The sequence below is a fragment of the Podarcis cretensis genome (genome assembly GCF_951804945.1).
Source record: "Podarcis cretensis genome assembly, chromosome: 13".
NCBI lineage: Eukaryota > Metazoa > Chordata > Lepidosauria > Squamata > Lacertidae > Podarcis > Podarcis cretensis.
Window position 1 is genome coordinate 31,551,929 of NC_137182.1, and position 15,567 is coordinate 31,567,495.

Consider the following 15,567-nt stretch of genomic DNA (forward strand, 5'->3'; position numbering starts at 1 on the left):
TTAATTAAAGTAGAATACAAAAAGGGAGGTGTGAGGAGGTCATTGAAACAAGGGAATGAAAGACAAGATACTGAAATTATTGGATGTGTTTTAAATTGTGTTTATTTTGTTTTGTTAATTTAATATTATGGTGTTGGTGTTGTGTGGTGTTTTTGTTTTTGTATTGTATTGTATTGTTTTGTTTAACTCTTTTTCTTTCTTTTGTAGTCTTTAAAATGTTAATAAATATTATTTAAAAAAATAAATAAAAATGAAAGGAAGCCCATCTTAGGAGCGAACCAAGAGCAGGTAATAGCCTGTCAGTCTGCTGCTGAGATGCAAACACTATTTTCACCAAAAGTATATTTTTGAGTTTCAGTTCTTGAACTAGCAAGTGTTTATAACCATTATATCCAACTTGTGAAGCACCCAAGATGGAATATGTGTTCTTATCGCAGGAGCATTAATTGAGATTCCTGGGCAAATTCTATACACAAGAATGGGCCACCAATATTGTGACTCTGCTGAGCTAGAGATCAAGCTGTTGATAGGTTTATAAGACAGGGAGAATAAAAATAACACCACAGCTAAGTTCACATTTTGTAGGTAATTATATTTTTGGATATGATATGCCATAACATGAACGTTAACTTTACATTCCTATTACATTTGTAGTGTATTTCCATTTCATTGCCAAAAACAGTAAAAAGAAGTGACACTATGGGACAATCAAAGAAATGTTGCTTCACATTATGAAGGAACATTGCAACTAAAACAGCTGCATAAACAAGTTTAGTATGTGATGCCTGGCTTTTTGTTACCTAAAAGTCTCTTCAGTGCTCCTAAAACTTCCTGGTTTCTGAGTGTGTAAACTAAAGGGTTAAACACAGGTGTAAGCACTGCACTGAATGCTGCAAGTACTTTTTCCATCTCATGAGTCTTCTCATTCTGAGGGAAAAGGTAGACAAATATGGCTGTGCCATAGTACATAGTCACTACCGCCAGGTGAGACCCACATGTAGAGAAAGCCTTCATTCTGCCTCCTCCTGAGTGCATTCTTACAATGGCTGCTAGAATGCGCATATAGGAGAAAAGAATAAAACTAAGGGGAATAATTAGTGACAAAGTGCTGGTGAAATATACGCTTATTTGGCTCATAGAGGTATCCGTACAAATGAGCTTAAACATAGATTTGAATTCACATCCTATATGGTCCACCTCATTGTTTCCACAAAACCTAGCTGGCTTAGCAAGACAAGGGGCTACTGTTATAAGAAAGGCTGCCACCCATGTGGAAGTGGCCAACATGATGCACACTGTCCTGTTAATGATGAGTGTGTAGCGCAGTGGATTGGAGATGGCAATGTATCGGTCATAAGCCATGACAGCCAGGAAGAAACATTCAGTTGTACCAAATAAGAGAATAGAATACATTTGTGTATAGCATGCAGCAAGAGACATTACAGGCCTGTCCACTAAGCAGTTGGCTATAGATTGTGGGAGTGACGTTGTTGTGAGGCAGAGGTCAATAATGGACAAATTGCAGAGGAAAAAATACATGGGGTTGTGGAGCCGTGGGTCACATATCACTACCACAACAATAAGTCCATTCCCAAGAACTGTTATGAAGTAGGAAATTATAAAAACTGTCATTAAAACCATCCTTGACTTGGGTCGACCTGACCAACCAATGAGGATAAATTCAGTCACAGCTGTCTCATTTTCGCCTACTTCCTGCATAAAGGCTGGCCTGGAACATAGCAAAAGAAAAATACAATGTGAATAATTTGAAAATAGCTATACTTAAACAAATTTAGAATGACAGCGCTCTATGCTGTGAACTGTTGTGAACTGCCCTCCACAACAACAACAACATAGTATGGCACCCTTTATCTGTAGATAAAGGGTAGCATACTATGTTGTTGTTGTTGTTGTTGTTGTTGTTGTTGTTGTTGTTGTTGTTGTTGTTTTGGTCTCCTTTGGTGTCTGGGTTCACATAAACAGCTGATGAGGTTGTAAAATGTTTCCAGGACTATATCACTTCAGAGAACATGGTTGGATATAGAGAAAGCACCTTGCATTTAGAAATTGCGGTGTCAGAGAGGAGAGTTCTACCTGAACCTCAAATTTTAAATACAATAAATTTCAAACAATACTACAGTCATACCTCGGGTTACAGATGCTTTGGGTTGTGTGATTTCGGGTTGTGCACCACACCGAACCTGGAAGTACCGAAACGGGTTTTGGCACTTGCGCATGCTCAGAAGCACTAAATGGTGCTTTGCGCATGTGCAGAAGCACTGAATCACGACCCGCGCGTACACAGATGCGGCGCTGCAGGTTGCGGACGTGCTTCCCGCATGGATCACGTTCGCAACCCGAGCGTCCACTATATTAAGTTTGTAATCTCTCATGCCTTTATTAACACACAAACACACCCCAAATATAAATATAGGTGCATTGGCCTTTTCATAGATGATTATAGTAAAGAAGCAGGTAGGATCTAAATATTTTGCTTCCCTTTGGAAGGTATGGAAGTTTGCAAAACATTTGGGTAACAGACTCTTACACAACCAAAATGGAACATATGCTAAACTTTCTAAAATGGCACCAGAGTGCAAATGTGAAATATTTATTGCATCAAGTAAGCATGAACTGCTCAATATTTACCGTGTGTGTAATAGGGTTAGGGTTAGAAGAGCCTGACTGAAGCAGTTCAAAGTTTCTCATCTTTCCCCCCCAGTCAGCTCTAGGAGTTCGCAACAAAGGTCCTCACAAAAACTCATCAGCAATTTGGTATGCAATCTCCTATAATACACATTGAATGCACATTTGTCAAATGTGCAAATATGCTATTTCCCCCAGTGAGTCCATTTTCATGCATACATTTCCCCAATATAAGCATTTTTGTAGACAGTTTTTGGTTGTACACTGAGTTTTTCATTGCAAAATTCAGATAGGTGAAAATAGAACAATAGAATAACAAGTGATGGGGACAGAAGAAAATGAATCCTCTCTTTATGCTATGCCTCTGCTCACCACAAACATTATGAGCTAGCACATTTACTCAGAAGTAAATCCTATTGTTTTCATTGTAGCTTGCTTAAAGGTAAAGGTAAAGGTACCCCTGCCCGTACGGGCCAGTCTTGACAGACTCTGGGGTTGTGCGCCCATCTCACTTAAGAGGCCAGGGGCCAGCGCTGTCCGGAGACACTTCCGGGTCACGTGGCCAGCGTGACATCGCTGCTCTGGCGAGCCAGAGCCGCACACGGAAACGCCGTTTACCTTCCCGCTGGTAAGCGGTCCCTATTTATCTACTTGCACCCGGAGGTGCTTTCGAACTGCTAGGTTGGCAGGCGCTGGGACCAAGCAGCGGGAGCGCACCCCGCCGCAGGGATTCGAACCGCTGACCTTTCGATCGGCAAGCCCTAGGCACTGAGGCTTTAACCCACAGCGCCACCTGCGTCCCGAGTGAGTAGCTTGCTTACTCACTGGTAAAAATGCATAGGATTTCAGCACTGGAAAACAGTTTCTGCAAGTTCTTCGATTAAATATTTAAGCATTTCAATGAATAGCTTTTGTTGACTCAAACAACATTTAAATGCCCCGCAACTGAATGCATTGCCCCACCCACTCTGGGCAGCTTCTAATAAAATATTAAAAAAAACAAAAAACCAAGAAACACTCAAAACCTCCCAGTACAGGGTAGCCTTAATATGTCTTCTAAAAGTCAAATAGATGTTTATTTCCTTGATATCTGATGGTAGGGCATTCCACAGGGAAGGCATGACTAATAAGAAGGGTGTCAAGAGGAAATCTATATAATATTTATCTTTGTGGACCAAAGTTAGATTGCACTTATTCTAGCATGAGAACAACATCAACCAAGCATTTTCTGCAAAATGCCCATTAAAAACAAATAAACTACTGTCGGATAAATTTAGAAAATTACTTTTGCTAGTGGAACAGGGAAGAAGGCCGGGTTTTGGGGAGCAACTGACACACCCCTAGCAGCCCCCTGCCCCACCTTCTGTTATATCTCAAAGGTTTCTCAACCCTCTGTATCAGATTTTAAAATGAAAAGGGTTTTTAATGTAGAACTGGGAGGAGGGAAAATAGATGTTTGCATAAATCATACAAGGGGAATTAATGGAAATTTATGATTCAAACATATCTTCATTAAAAAAAATAAAGATAATCACAATGAGGTCAGTAATGAGTAAGAAAATTCACTACTTGCCTTTTTAAGCCCTTTGCATAGCAGAAATCACCATCCTTTAAGCTGACAATATCCAATTGTCTTTTGAATTCTTATCTTAATTGGTATAACTCTTATCTCTAAGCTGAATTGTAGCAAGTTGATTTAAAAAAACATGAAAAATGTCCTCTAAGCCAATATAAATGTACTTCAAATGTTGGAAGCCTTGTTTTGAAATAGTTTACTACTTAATAAAAATGCACTTTAATCAGATGTTAATTTAAATACAGAATTGTGTACTAATGGCTAAGGATACAATACACGCATTTATAAGTAGAAAAAAGTGCAAGTAAGACGCTGCAGTGTAATTCCCTTACTAACATCAATAAAAATGGTTGGAGAAATAACTATTTCCTCATTAACAAGAGTTTTTATCTGAGAAAACTTTGTCTCGTATGTGATTTTTAAAAAGAAAAAAAGAAAAACTATTTGCTTTCTTATTCCCTTTAGGCATGCTCCCAAATGTCTCATTACTTCACAAAGTTATTCTTACCTAAAACTTCAAGTCATAGTGAATATCAGTAGTGTGGTTAACTTGAAAGTAAATTGAATTTGAGAAAGTTTTGAAATTCTGTGTGATGGCCTAGGACTCGGGCTCAGACTCAGAACCAGAGGAGTCTCAATCTGCACCGGATCCTTTGCCTCAGGCATCATCTGAACCAAGTCTGGGGCCTGACCCTGAAGAGTTCCAGTCTGCACAGGTTCCCCTGCAACAAACACCAGCTGGGCTGAAATTTGGGATGACTTCCTGTTTCTGGCAGTGGAAAATGGCTGATCCCACACAATCGGACCTCAGCCGTTCTGATAATTCAGGGCTGATATGGGGGTAATTAGCCCTGGCAGCCTCCCCAGGGCAGGGGAGGACTGTCTCAACGACCCGCGGTCTGCCCCAGATTGCTGATGTGGCAGACGGCAGGGGCACTGGGTCATGGAGCTAGGGACGGCTGACACTCCTGCGATGCCACCCCATAGCCGGACGCATCTGTTTGGGAAAATATAAAGATTTGGAAAACAAACAGACATGCTCTGAATTGAAGAAGCTGGAAAAAACCTGCAGTATGTATAGTCTCTGGTGCAAAAGATCAAACTTCAAAGAGATCCTCATCATGACGTTTGGAATGTGGAGGGGCTTGGTATGTAAAAAAACATTCTTTTATCCTTAACATCAACAATCCGTAATGCATGCCTAGCCTCATTAAGAACTTAAACTGCTCTTCAAAAAGTTAGTTCAGATGGACTTTCATATATAATTGGGATCTACTCGCAGCCACTTCTCTTCTAAGACTAGAAATGTCTGTTAAAGACAAAACAAAGGAGGACAAAATGGCTTCTACCCACTACGTCGTTATTGAATATCTGAAATACTTTCCAGATTAAGAGAAACAGGAGCAAAACGGATGGTTGGTTATAAAGACTGGAAACAATATTACATATACAACTGTTTGCAAAAAGATGCTTTTTTTGATTACGAGCGAGAGAGAGGGCTAAATGGATGTCTGGCAGCCCCCCTCCAGGGCCTGGGGGGGACTGGGAGGATTCCAAAGGCCAATTGCTAACTGTCTGATATATGGCTACACTGCAAACAATCTGTTTAAGATAAATCAACAAGGAGGTTACAGAAGGAAATTTCTCTCTGTTTCTTTGATAACACCTGGACGGGAAAGATTAACAATCTGGGAGCTGCCAAAATAACAACTCTCAAAGAGCTGGACAGAACTTTGAAATTGGATGCAATTAAATGAAGTGGTGCGATGAAAAAACAGCTGAAGGAGTACAATATATGGACAAATCTGCACTCCATAGAAAAAAAAGTATCTGTTTTCTGACATGAATGAGGATCGTAGAACCAGAGTCAAAATGTGGAAGGGAAAAATCACACATGGAATTATGAATAACATTGAGGATGATGAGAGGCAGGACTATGATGTTGAATGTGCTTCGAAATTCAGACCGTGGGAAGTCAAAACAAAATTATTATAATTTGGAAGACAATTGGACCTTTTTTATTTTAGTTTTTTATTTTTATTGGATTTGATTTGATATGTTAATTGGATGTTTTTATTGGAAAATTGATAAACGCTTTTAAAAAATATTTTATTTTATTTTTGCAAAATGATTATACTTTTCAAGTTTATACATTTCACTAATTTTACAATCATTTCGACATTTCAAAACTTGACTTCCTTCCCCCTCTTTCTGCAGTTCCTTAAATTTATTTTAAATATCTTCTGCATATCCAAATTAATGTGCTCCTTTATTCATCTTCTTTAAATATATATTGTAAAACCACAGGTTATTACAATAATCTTGCCAATGTTCTTATCTGTTTACAATTTATCTTTAAATATTCAATAAACCATTTCCATTTTTTAATAAAAAGTTTGTTATCTTGATTTCTTATTCTTCCAGTAAGTTTCGCCATTTCTGCATATTCCATAAGTTTTTGTATCCATTCTTCCTTTGCTGGGACTTTTGCTTCTTTCCATTTTGGGGCAAGTAACATTCTTGCTGCAGCATGAATAAGTTTCTATACAGTTTAGGTCACTATAATTCCCAAAAGAAAAGCTTCTAGTTTTTGTTACAAAAGTTATTTTAAATATCCTTTTCATTTCATTATATATAATTCCTCAGAAATGAAAATATAGGTGTTTCTAAAATGATGCATGGGATAGAAAAAATGGATGTGGAAGAGTTCTCTCTCTCTCTACACTAGAACTCTTGGACATCCATTTAAATAGAATGTTGGCAAATTCAGAACAGAAAAAGGAAAGTACTTCTATATACAGCACATAGTTAAACTCTGGAACTCGCTCCCATAGGAGGCAGCCAACATAGGTAGCTTTAAAAGAGGATTAGACAAATTCACAGAGGAAATTTCAGAAGACTTCTACAAACTCTTGCTTGTTTGCACTGTTTTGCACAGGGAGTTCTCCAAACTCAGCATGAAAACTAGTTGTAGACAACCCATTAAAACTTCTACTAATTAAAACTACTGTAATAATTTCAAACAGTAATGAGGCAATAGAGAATCTGCTCAGAGGGAATAAAAAACAGTAAGTAAATAAGTATGCAAATAAAATGCTATGCCATAGTTTCTTAAATAAAATCTCCCACTGAAAGCCAGATAGCTGTTTCTCCATTCATTTGCACAGATGATATGGGGAGTCTTATTCAAGCAGTTTGTCTGCATTTTTCTTTCTTTTTATGAATCTGTAATTGCTGACTTCTTAAACACACTAGACAATCTAAAAATAGTGGATTATCTTCTTCTGAGTTCAATGAGATTTAAGAAGGCAAGTATAATTTTTGCCTACTTTTTGTTGCCCCCATTGTAAGAATTCTCATTCAGTCTGTTTGGTATTAGCGACATTGCTTATGCAGACACATTTATTTATTTATTTTTTATTTTTATTTTTTCCTTTAATCCTAAAATAGTCCTATTCCACTTTTGGAATCAAGAAAGGGAAATTTATCAGAAGGCTTGTGGTGGTGGTGGGGGGGGGGGTGAGAACCAAAGGTTTAGCAGTTGTGCACCATTTTCTTTTTAGGATAAAGTTTTGCAGATGTACACAATTTTAATTTTAGGAAAAAAACCCAAGTTTATGGGGAATAAACTTCATGCTCAGTGGCCAGTGGAATGCTGACTCACTATTGGAGGAGGGTAGAGAGATATGCAAAACTCAGTTGGAAAAGAAATGGAATAGAAGTATCCTGGGTGATGACTTAGCTGACTGACTATTGTCAGGATTGGGGTGGTTTTCTCTCAGTTATATGTCAGGCTCTATTATCAGACTCTTCCTTGAATTATTAAACTCAACATAATTAAACAGCAGTTAATATATAGGTGTATTTTAATATGCATGCAAATAAAGCAGCTGTGTTATGAATACCTCCCCGGAACTAAGCCTCACAGAACATAGCAGTAATGATGAATAAATATTCATAACAATGTGTTTCAAAAAAGTGCAATATAACTTACTATTTGGGTTAATTGAAAATATCTGTGACCATAATATGCTTTTCAATCTATTGTTGTTTCTGATTCTCTTCATTACATCTTCCTACAATATGATACAGAAAATATATATGTGTTTTTCGAGTTACAGGTAGGTAGCTGTGTTGGTCTGCCGTAGTCAAAAAAAAATAAAAAAAATCCTTCCAGTAGCACCTTAAAGACCAACTAAGTTTGCTATTGGTATGAGTTTCGTGTGCATGTGTTGTGTTAGAAGACTGATCAGTTGTCAAAATCCTGGGATATCTTTCTTGAAATATTTTATAGGCTCAATGAAAAGAATGAGTGTTAGACACAGTTGCAACTTTTAGCCTTGCATATCAGCTGGAAGGTTAGTCTAGAATCTTCTCCCAGTTTATTGTTTTTAAGTGGGGATTTGAGAGGCAACCTATCATGCAATCTCATATGATGCAGTGCAGGAAATCTTCTACAGCAGCACCTGCTGCTTGTGCATGAACTACGATTCCAAAATAGACCAACCATGGTACACAATAGTTGGTTCTAATTAAATGTATTTAAATGTGCTAATATATAATATATAACATACTGTAAACTTTCAGATCCATCTTCATGCAGCAAGCGGGAGAAAATGAGACAGAAGTGACTGAATTTATTCTCACTGGGTGGTCAGATCGACCCAAATCAAGAATGGCTTTAATGACCTTTTTGATCATTTCCTATTCAATAATAGTTATTGGAAATGGACTTATTATCTTGGTAGTCATACACGATCCAAAGCTTCATAATCCCATGTATTTCTTCCTCTGCAATTTGGCCATCCTTGACCTCTGCCTCACAACAACAGCAATCCCGCAATCGATAGCTAATTGCTTAGTGGACAGACCTGTAATGCTTCTTCCTTTGTGCTATGCACAGATGTATTCTCTTCTTCTGTTTGGTACAACAGAATGTTTCCTTCTGGCTGTCATGGCTTATGATCGTTATGTTGCCATTTCCAATCCACTGCGCTACACCATGATTATGAACAGAACAGTGTGCATCCTCCTCGCCACTGCAACATGGACCGCTTCCTTTATGATTACTGTGATTCCATCTATTACTAATCCCATTCGATTCTGTGGAAACAATGAGGTTGACCATATAGGATGTGAAGTTAAATCTATTATTAAGCTCATTTGTGCAGAGTCCTCTTCAAGCCAGATAAGCATGTACTTCACTAGCACTTTGACACTGGTTCTCCCTCTGGGCTTCATCCTTTTTTCCTATATGCGCATTCTTGTGACCATCCTTAGGATACACTCAGAAGGAGGTAGGACAAAGGCTTTCTCCACCTGTGGTTCCCATCTGACTGTAGTGATCATGTACTATGGCACAGCTATATTCACTTACCTCCTTCCACAAAATGCAGGGACACATGAGATAGATAAAATAATATCACCATTTAATTCAGTGCTGACTCCCATGTTTAATCCTTTAATTTATACACTCAGAAACCAAGAAGTCTTGGGAGCATTGAAAAAACTGATAGGTAAGAAAAAACCAGACATGACATATTAAATAGATACATAGCTTTTTTATTTGGATGTTCCCCCTATAAATCACCTAATTTTGAATGTTTTATTTTCACCAGATTTCATTTTAGATTCAGCAAACTTCAGATTAATATTACAGGCCCTTTAAATGAATGTTCACCATCCAGAATTCTTCAAAAATGTATTTCCCTGCAATTCTGTTTGTTGTAACGTTAGCAGTGATGTAATTTATTCTCATTTGTTTTGTAAATATACTATCAGTTGCGATTGCAGCTTGGCATTGTTAATATATTTGCAGTGTACACCACCACTTCTACTATAGTATTTGCTCTATAGTATTTGCCCTGCATTCCCTGTTATTGTTTCTGCATATGTTCCAATAGTCACTCTCTGTATAAAGCAACACTAAGTCAATAGTATACCTTTCTGGAAGAAGAAAAACAGGTTATCGTTCAGCAACTTATTTAATTTAAAGGGCCTATAAGATTGACACTTGGTTTCTTGTAGATCTCTCCTTCCTGTGTGCTGGAGCTGCAATACTACAAGAGTTGTGGAGTTGAGGGTTGTGTTTTGCTTCATCTTAACTTTCTGCCTATTAATATCAAGCCGGACCCTTTAGTGCATCCTTTTAGGGACCTACTAAAACCATTCTTGATTAGACAAGCCCACCCAGATGCTTGGAAATGCTGCTGGGAATTTTGCTCTGTTTTTGCATTTTAACATCTTGTAGAAGTCAAGTGTGTTTATATATAAATAAATCCAGTTCTATTATTTCCTAAAACCATTTACTAAAAGTCAATCCCTTGCACCATAACTCTTGTTTACACTGCCTGTTTTATTTTTCTACTTTGAGTGTTAGTTAGATAATTAAGTTGGTAACACTGTGCTTTATGCTACCACCAACTCATTCTTGCATACCCTCCAACATTTATCTGATGAAAATAGGGACCTACCATTCCATAATGATAATTTTAATATTTATACCCCACACATCTTACTGGGCTCCCCTAGCTACTCTCGGCTGCTTCCAACATTCATAAAAACATCATAAAACATTAAACATTAAAAAAACTTCCTTATACAGCATTGCCTTCAGATGGCTTGGGGGTCGGATAACTCCATACCCTCCAACATTTCTCCAATGTAAATAGTGACATCCTAAGGAAAAGTAGGACATTTTGGGATAAAATCAGAAACCAGGATAGCTTTTCTAAATCAGGAATGTTCCTGGAAAATAGGGACACTTAGAGGGTCTGTTCTTGCCCTCCTTCAATTTGATTTAAGCTTATTGTTAAATATTTTTAGGTCTGGGAAAAAAGTGTCATATCTGCCTGGCTCTGGATCAGTGATCTTTCTTGTGCATGTGTGCCATGTGTGTGAATGAGTTGCACACACACACATTGGCAAGCAATTTCAAATTTCAATCAAGTCTCATTCTGTCCATCAAGGACGAAACAGGTATATGGAAAACCAATTGGTGCCCTCAGGAACTAAGCAGTCTGACCAGCTATAGGAGCTTAACATGAATCTTTGGTACTCTTGATCAGTATATGATATGCCTTGCATCTTTCATCATATGTAATAAATTGTACTATAAACACACACACACACACACACACACAAACTGAGAGCCAGTGTGGTGTAGTGGTTAAGAGCGGTAGTCTCGTAATCTGGTGAACCGGGTTCGCGTCTCCGCTCCTCCACATGCAGCTGCTGGGTGATCTTGGGCCAGTCACACTTCTGTGAAGTCTCTCAGCCCCACTCACCTCACAGAGTGTTTGTTGTGGGGGAGGAAGGGAAAGGAGAATGTTAGCTGCTTTGAGACACCTTAAAGGGAGTGAAAGGCAGGATATCAAATCCAAACTCTTCTCTTTTTCTTCTCACACACACACACAATATTCTATCAGAAACAGGTAGGTAGCTGTGTTGGTCTGCAGTAGTCGAAACAAGATAAAAGAAATCATTCCAGTAGCACCTTAGAAACCAACTAAGTTCTTCAGATACACTGAAACAGAAGCCACTAGACCCTTATATATAGTGAGAGAGAGGGGAGGGGTATTACTCAGAAGGGTGGTGGGAATGGGTGATTGGCTGATAGGTGTGGTAAACCTGTTGACGACTGTTAATGACATAAATGGACATAAATCTGACATCAGGAATCACAAGACAGAGAAACCCGTAAGAGAACATTTCAGTCTCCCAGGACATTCTATACAAGATCTCAAAGTAGCTGTCATATTACAAAAAATAATTCAGAAATAGACTGGAAAGAGAAGTTTCTGAATTGCAACTTATTAGTAAAGGTAAAGGGATCCCTGACCATTAGGTCCAGTCGTGGCCGACTCTGGGGTTGCGGCACTCATCTCACTTTATTGGGTGAGGGAGCCGGCGTACAGCTTCTGGCCAGCATGTGGCCAGCATGACTAAGCTGCTTCTGGCGAACCAGAGCAGCGCACGGAAACACCGTTTACCTTCCTGCCGGAGTGGTACCTATTTCTCTACTTGCACTTTGACGTGCTTTTGAACTGCTAGGTTGGCAGGAGCAGGGACTGAGCAACAGGAGCTCACCCCATTGCGGGGATTCGAACCGCCGACCTTCTGATCGGCAAGTCCTAGGCTCTGTGGTTTAACCCACAGTGCCATCCGCGTCCCTGCAACTTACCGTATTTTTCGCTCTATAACACGCACCTGACCATAACACCCACGTAGTTTTTAGAGGAGGAAAACAAGAAAAAAATATTCTAAACGAAACAGTGGATGTATGATTTTTGTGGTTCATGCTGTGGCCACAGACGTGATCTGACGGTGAGTTTGGGGTAGCCCAATGCAAAAATCCTGAGGATCCACGTGGATCCATGCTTTGTAACCACGTTTTTGTGCCATTGCAGCCCCATGAAATAGTGGGTGCGTGTGTGTTTTTTGGTGCAGGCTGTAGCCATGGATATGCTATGTGATCTGATGGTGAACTTGGGGTGACCCAGTGCAAAAATCCTGAGGATCCATGTGGATCCGTGCTTTGTAACCACGTTTTAAGTGGGGAGGGAAGGAAAAGCATTCAAGGGACAAGGAACACGCGTGGGGTGTGTGGAGAAGGATGCTGCTAATAATGCAGGTGAGGGGTTTAAGGGGATAAGGAACACGTGGGGTGTGTGTGGAGAAGGATGCTGCTAATGATGCAGGAGAGGGGTTTAAGGGGAGAAGGAACACGCGTGGGGTGTGTGGAAAAGGATGCTGCTAATGATGCAGGAGAGGGGTTTAAGGGGAGAAGGAGCTCGAGTGGGGTGTGTGGAAAATGAGTTTTTCGGTGAGCTGAGCGGGGAGGGGGGAGGGAAAGAGCACTGTTGCTTTAAAGGAGCCAACCGGACAGCAGCCACTTACAGCAGTGTAAGCAGCTCCTTTCCTCTCCCGCTTTGCTCCTTCTCTCCCTCTTTGCTGCTTTACACAGCTAATGGCGAATCCCCTGCAACCCAAGTCCTGCTCAGCGGATCAGCTGAGACGCTGGGAGAATCGTAATTTCCCCCTCTCCCTCATCCCGTGCCCTCCTGTCCCCAGCAGCCTTTTTAAAAACTTTTTTACTGGTTTTCACTGCGCTCGTGGCTCAGAGCCCTCCTGTGCCCTGCCGTCCCTCTGCAGCCTCATTGCTCCATTTAGAGAGCGCATGGACCTTTGCTAGCTGAGGCTGCAGCAGCTGTTGCTGGCTACGCGGCAATTTTCTGGCTCGCTATGGCTCCCGTCTGTCCCTCCTCGCGTGTAAGCGGCTACTGCCCACTTTGCTGCCATGGCTCTCCTTCCCTCCCTCCTCCTCGGCTCCTCCCCCTCCTCCTGGCTGTAAAGCAATCAAAGCTAGAGCCCTGCAAAGCCCTGCAAGCGGCTCCCGCTTTGCTTGACTGACGGCAGCCATGGCTCCGGTCGAGTGCATTCGCTCCGTAACACGCACAGGCATTTTCCCTTACTTTCTAGGAGCAAAAAAGTGCGTGTTTTGGAGCGAAAATTATGGTATTACCAAACTTAAAACCATGGAGAGACCTGGTCTGAATTGCATTCTATCTCATTATACATGATAAAGCTATCTTTAGCCATCTCACCGCTTGCTTTTTCCTGTAAGACCAATTGCAGTCGTTAACAGTTGTCAACAGGTTTACCACACCTATCAGCCAATCACCCATTCCCACCACCCTTCTGAGTAATACCCCTCCCCTCCCTCTCACTATATATAAGGGTCTGGTTACTTCTGTTTCAGTGTATCTGAAGAAGTGTGCATGCACACAAAAGCTCATACCAATAACAAACTTAGTTGGTCTCTAAGGTGCTACTGGAAGGAATTTGTTTATTCTATCAGAAAATTAATGATTCTTTTTAGGGCTGTAATCTTTAATTAATTTCATAGCTCAATTGTTGAATCATTCTGCCACATTGTCTTTAGGCCATGATCCCCCCTCATCGCAAAAAGAATATGGCATTTCACCTGGAATCCCTGTGGGCAAATGACAATAATTTTTGCATGAAGGAAAGACCCTTAGCACAAGTGCTAGCAGTGTTCTTAATTATTGCCGCACATAATCCTGGGCTAGACCTCAAAAAATAAAAATAATACTAGGGCTAACACATTTTTTTTGCCTATCACGTGATAGCAGAGCAATGAAAAGCAGAAAAGTGAAAACAAGCAGTTAGCAATAGCTTGTGGGAATGAAAATGCAATAAAAATAGATATCAAGTATGGGCCAGTAGCAAAGGAAATGGTACATTAGGCAACAAGTCCATTTGCAGTCATAGTTATTAAGCAGAAAGAGTCAAATGGAAAAATAAGGAAATACATTTACTATGCCTACTGCATTTGCAAAATTATGTGTAAAATGCTTGCCAGGGAGATTACTAAAATTTATTTTGTATTTCCATGTAGATCATCCAATCTAATAGTAGAAAGGAAAGATCCATGTGTGTCTTACAGCACAATCCAGACCCAGGATCCACCAGGGCAAAAGAATTTGGATTTGGCTAATCTTGTCAGGGCTCAGTCACAGATAGCTCAGTGTAAGTTCCTTACCCCTCCCCCCCCCAGGTGAACTAGAGATACACGAGAGTACATGTCTCACTTCACGGCTCCCCTGGTATAACTCACACCAGTCTAAGTCCCTAAAGAGGGTATTTGGGAAAGGGGGACTGGATGGGTCAAGGAGAGACTTACTCCTATTATTGTTTATTGTTGTTTGCATTGTAGTTCCACCACAATCCATCTAAGAATAAAACTGATACATATCACAGAGATTATCAATCTTCTTAGCCTGATGCAGAGCCCTATTACTGTGATACAGAAGGTCTTTAGCAGGTGCAATCCCAGTCAGTTCTGGGGGACTATTTAGTCCCATATCTGATGGTGACGATGATGGTGATGATGATGTAGTATGTATTTTTGATTAGCTACATTAAAGCATTAAGGTTTGAATGTAAATTTAATTTCTCTTCAATTCTAATGCATTAAAAAAATATTATAGAGATTTCTTCCCACTCTTTCTTTTTCTCAGTTCTGTCAGGCTGATGCTTTGGCTTTCCACATTACACTCTTATCTAACCCAGTCCAGAGCTTTGCCATATACATAGAAACAGGCTTTTACCTCTGCGACTCCTATCTATTTTAGAAATCTGCTCAGCATTCAAAGAGCTGAGTCACCATAAAGATGAGGATGACAGAAAGTTTCTTAGTATACACATGGGGAAATGTATTCAAATCTGTAACTGTTCTGATTTCAGTGGGAGAGTCTTGTTTGCTTAACTCTCCAACTAGTAATATATTCTTCTTAACAGCATGAGACCATTGCAGAATTTCT

General features: G+C 39.9%; 1 protein-coding gene across 1 annotated transcript; it reads left to right on the plus strand.

Moving 5' to 3' along the window:
* Positions 1–8,819: 8,819 nt before the first annotated feature.
* LOC307201523 (olfactory receptor 13H1-like) lies at positions 8,820–9,767 on the plus strand (the record flags this gene model as incomplete). Its single annotated transcript, XM_079950796.1, has 1 exon — positions 8,820–9,767. One exon carries the CDS (start codon positions 8,820–8,822, stop codon positions 9,765–9,767), a length of 948 nt encoding a protein of 315 aa, XP_079806922.1.
* Between the last annotated feature and the right edge of the window lie 5,800 nt (positions 9,768–15,567).